We start from the raw sequence: 4,725 nt of genomic DNA, 5'->3' as shown, positions 1-4,725 counted from the left end.
TGGTGTAGATTGCTGAGGAGGCGAATGAGTGTCTTGAGATTGAATCTGGCCATGGTGAGGAGTTGGGGTGGGTTTGTCGTTATGCCCGCTTCTACATACGGACTGTAGGTGACCAAATTTTCTGCAAGTCTTACAATATTGCGGGATGTGTTCATAGATGACCAGTTGGGCGAAATCTCCATATGAGCCATTTGTGATCCAAACTTGCTCTGGAGGCGGGATGCTGACGTTTAGTTCTACACATACTCTTGCTGTAGATGGCCTGTTGCGTAGCAGTGTGGAGTTGTCTACTTTCAAGGGGGTCCCTATGAGGTTGGCAATCGAGTAGATTGCTCGTTTAACATGCAGGTGAGGTGGAAGGCCCTCGAGAGCAATCCAAACAGGAACAATGGGGGATTCCACATCTGGCCTGAAGTCTGGTGACCATTTAAAAATGTGCAAAAAGAAACCTTGAATCGACCAAGATTTGCGAAGCCAGCACCGCTGAAAGTCTTCCTCGAGATCGAAGTTAATAAGAACATGACGATTATCTATCAAACCAATCGAAAAAGCTCCGCCAAACCCGATCAGATCAAAAGCTTTGCGGAGATCTGCCATTGAAGGGCGACCTTTGGCGAATTTACCAATCAGCGCAAATTTGAATTCTTGGGCGAAGTGGTGAATGTCTTGATCTGTAAAAGCCACAGCTGGCATACCTTTGAATTTGCCCGGCGGTTTCAGAGGGGAGACATCTGTTTTTTCAGAGAGAACATCCGCAAAGGATCGAAGAGGGGGAGCGGCGGCCCCCGCCGCCGCCGCCATTCACACGCGAGAAAGAAGAGCAATTAGCGGAGCGTTATTAGGGTTCATGTAGCTTCGAACGCGTTGAGTATCCTATATGTCACATCTCAATTTTTTTAAGCAAAGAAACTTTTATTTGTAAACGAACAAGTCTCGGAGCTGGGAATCCCCGCGAATCATACAAATAGGGATGAGAACTATATGAATTGTATTGAATGAGATAATTCCAAAAATACAAATTACAGGGATATATATATATAGAGGCCCTTATTCACATGAGGACACTAATATATATAGGACTATTAAGACCCATCATAACCATCCATATGAATGTAATAAATGGTTGGGATTTAATGTGATGATTCACCAGGATTAGATTAGATTTTAAGATGAAGGACAAATTAGTCCATTACTAATTTACTATGCGTTGTAATTAGGGAAATGAAATAATTAACATACATGGACTCACGTTGCAATAGGAAATATGGTAGTAAATCAAATGCAATGGTATTAACATCACAAGAAGTCTGAATGTTGAGAAGGCAGCGTGCAGTGAGAGTAGGAAATTAATTAAAACATAGAGGTCATTGATTTGGTTGATGAACACACTGCAATGGATGAAGAAGGCAATGTGATATCTGAAGAGCACACAGACACGGCAACAAACGACGGTAAGTTACGAAACTTCAAACCTTATTAAATATTATTTAAATGAATAATTTGGTGAATACCGTGTGAGGGTAATAATGGTGGGTGTGTGCATATGGACTAAGAACTGTGTGCCAATAGTGTATGGGGTGTGCGTCACGAGTGAGTTATTTTCAACGGCAAAAAAACTGCTCCAAAATCGTTTGTTTTGTGTATTAATATTGGAGAAGAATAGTAATAGCATAGCATATTTCTTTTATGAATATTGGAGTAATGGAGATTTATGGACTTGGGTGTGTGCATATGAACTGATTTTTGTGTGCCCATAGTGTATGTGGTGTGTGCCACGCGGTAGTTATTTTTTACGGCAAAAAATTGCTCCAGAATGATAAGTTTTGTTGGGTTAATATTGGAGGAGAATAGTATTAGCATAGCATATATAATTTATGACTTGCGGTGAGTTATGACTTGCGGTGGTAGATGAAAAGTACTTTATCTATTTATATTCTAATACTAATTATATTTATTGTTATGACTGATGTTGTTATTTGCATTCTTGGATTGACAAATTTAATTTTGGCCATTATTAAAAGTTAACTTATAAATGTTGTGCAATATTTACAAAATTAGAGGGGTCATAACAGAATTCATTGTTTAACTAGTTTTGTGGTTGATCAGTTAAGATCGAGTGCCTAATTCTATAATAATAGTATGGTTTGCGCTATTTGTGCATAATCACAGAATATAGTGTGCCAATGACATATAAACCATATGCCATAGTGCAGAGTGCCAGAATATTGTGTGTCGTGACGTATGAAAAATATGTCAAAATGTGATTAATAATAAAAACATTTTGGGTGCTCAACACATTATTACCGTGTGCCGTTAGCATGAATAAGATGTGCAAATGACAATTACGCCATGAACATAATGTCAATAAGAATAGCATAGCTTCTGTGGCGAACCATTTAGTATCTAGAGTGCGTACGGCATAACATAAACCAAACTATATCCAAAACAATAGTAGTTGCATGCCCAAAGTATTACCAAAATGTATCAAACAGTAAAATAAACATGATCGCAATCTCATATGTAATGAACAAAAGAACACAAAAGCAAAGAGGACATAATGACGTAGGGCGATTAAGTGCCAGCGGAAGACCTTGATTGAAACGCGAGTGCACGCGCAACATTGTTGGTATGGTGTGCGTTCACATCAACAATGCAAATCTCCTTTATATATTGCAAACGTAGGCGATTAAGCTTTGACCTATCACCCTTTGTTAAACCGCAAACCGAACTATATATTTACACCTTCCCCGTAATAACTCTCCATGTGCCTCATGAGGTAGACCCCACAATCGATTTAGTTCTTGTGGTCCCGCCACTTCATCTGCATCCTTTTAGTTGCCAAATTCATGCACAAACCAGCCTTGAAAGGCTCACCCTCTCGTTTAAAATACTCATGCAACAGTAGTTTCTAAACAATAGGTAAATATTACAATGCCAAAACTCATAACTAAGAATACATAAAGAGACAACTTTAAAGAGACAACAAAAAAAAAAAATACATAAAAGAAAGACCAATGAAAATAAACATGTGAAATCAATACATAAAAGAAAGACCAATGAAAATAAACATGTGAAATCTATACATAAAAGAAAGACCAATGAAAATAAACATGTGAAATCTATATATCCATAATACCACATTGGCATACAATTACAAATCACTTGGAACACAAAAATTAACACAGAATACATGTTCTCTTCTATGCCTTTCAATAGTAATATTAATAAACACCATATGAGGCACACATCCAATATTAAAGAGGCACACATTCAAACTGAAATGGCATACATAATATAAATAACTACTATATAACCTAATTAATAACATACACAACCAATCAAAAACTAAAGGAAAAAAAATCAGCACACGGGTATAAACACCATACCCTACAAATCCTACTCTAATGATTTTACAAAATGTGTCTACTCATAACTAAGAATACATAAAGAGAGAAAAGTTTAAAGAGACAACAAAAAGAATACATAAAAGAAAGACCAATGAAAATAAACATGTGAAATCNGCATTGGTGAGTGATCTGATGTGGTGCGGGCAAGAACATGAATCCTGATCTCCGAGAAATAGTCTCTAAAAGTTGGGCTCATTAAGAAGCGATCCAATTTTTTCCAAACAGCCCCTGTGTTCCGAACTCCATGCCAGGTGTATTGGCCTCCCATAGTATCCATATCAATTAAGGAGTTATTGTTGATGAAGGTAGAGAAGTCTGAGATGCCTCCAATCTCAGGTAAAGCATTCCCTCTATACTCAGTGATGCTAGAGATTACGTTAAAATCCCCACCCAGCAGAACAGGTCTGGTGTCGTCAATTAATGCATTTAGCCGCAACCAGAGTTGAGCTCGCTCTGCTCTAGAGTGTTTCGCATAGACAGCTATGAAATCAAAGCTAAAATTCCAGGGAATGAAACACACATGACAAAAAATAAATTGATCACTGTCAATCACAACATCTACTTCAAAGGAGTCCGACCAAAGAAGCCAAATTTTTGTTTCCAGAGAGGCGAAACCATCAGCAAATTTGAACTCACGAACAAAGTTATCCAAACGCCCAGCAGCAATGAAAGGTTCAATAACAGAGAGAAAATGAACATGCTCACGGCTAAGAAGGCGAGAGAGTCTGCGCCGTGAGGAAAGCAGACCTCTGACGTTCCAACTTAGAATATTCATTTCAAACGGTGAGAAAAGGAAACCCGAGCGATCTTACCCGCTGAAAGCCGGGTAATGACAGAGGGCGTGAGCTTAGAGTAATTTTTCCTTGGCCGATTCTTTTTCTTAGTAACAACAATGAAGTCGTCTGGTTCTGGTTCAGGTGGCTTAATACGAGAGGCAAACAATCTGCTGTCTGCTTTCCAGGATTCAAGGAGAGAAAGAGAGAATTTCGTAGCATTTTGATCTTCATCTCCCTCCGAAAGGTGGCCTGGTTGAGAATCTTCTTGGTGTTCTGTTCTGAGGCATTGGTCATCGATGATGGTCTGTTCCATATTAGAGTTGTGTTCTGGTATTTTGACGGGTGATAGACCGGTTGTGTTGTCTGATGCATGCGGTTCTGGAGCAGATTGAATAAGAGTTTGAGAGGGGGCTTCACCTTGCTGATCAACTGGTTGTTTCATGATTGGTCGCCATCTTTTTCTTGGGGGGACAATAGTTGGTGTAGATTGCTGAGGAGGCGAATGAGTGTCTTGAGATTGAATCTGGCCATGGTGAGGAGTT

At 39.0% G+C, this 4,725-nt stretch overlaps 1 protein-coding gene across 1 annotated transcript; it reads right to left on the bottom strand.

The window, feature by feature from the left end:
- Window positions 1-3,459: 3,459 nt before the first annotated feature.
- On the bottom strand, window positions 3,460-4,182 carry LOC116023378. Its single transcript, XM_031264374.1, has one exon. The coding sequence runs from the start codon at window positions 4,180-4,182 to the stop codon at window positions 3,460-3,462; it is 723 nt and encodes a 240-aa protein (XP_031120234.1).
- Between the last annotated feature and the right edge of the window lie 543 nt (window positions 4,183-4,725).

This window comes from Ipomoea triloba, chromosome 6, assembly GCF_003576645.1.
Source record: "Ipomoea triloba cultivar NCNSP0323 chromosome 6, ASM357664v1".
Lineage (NCBI taxonomy): Eukaryota > Viridiplantae > Streptophyta > Magnoliopsida > Solanales > Convolvulaceae > Ipomoea > Ipomoea triloba.
This window is presented reverse-complemented; position numbering and strand designations above follow the sequence as displayed.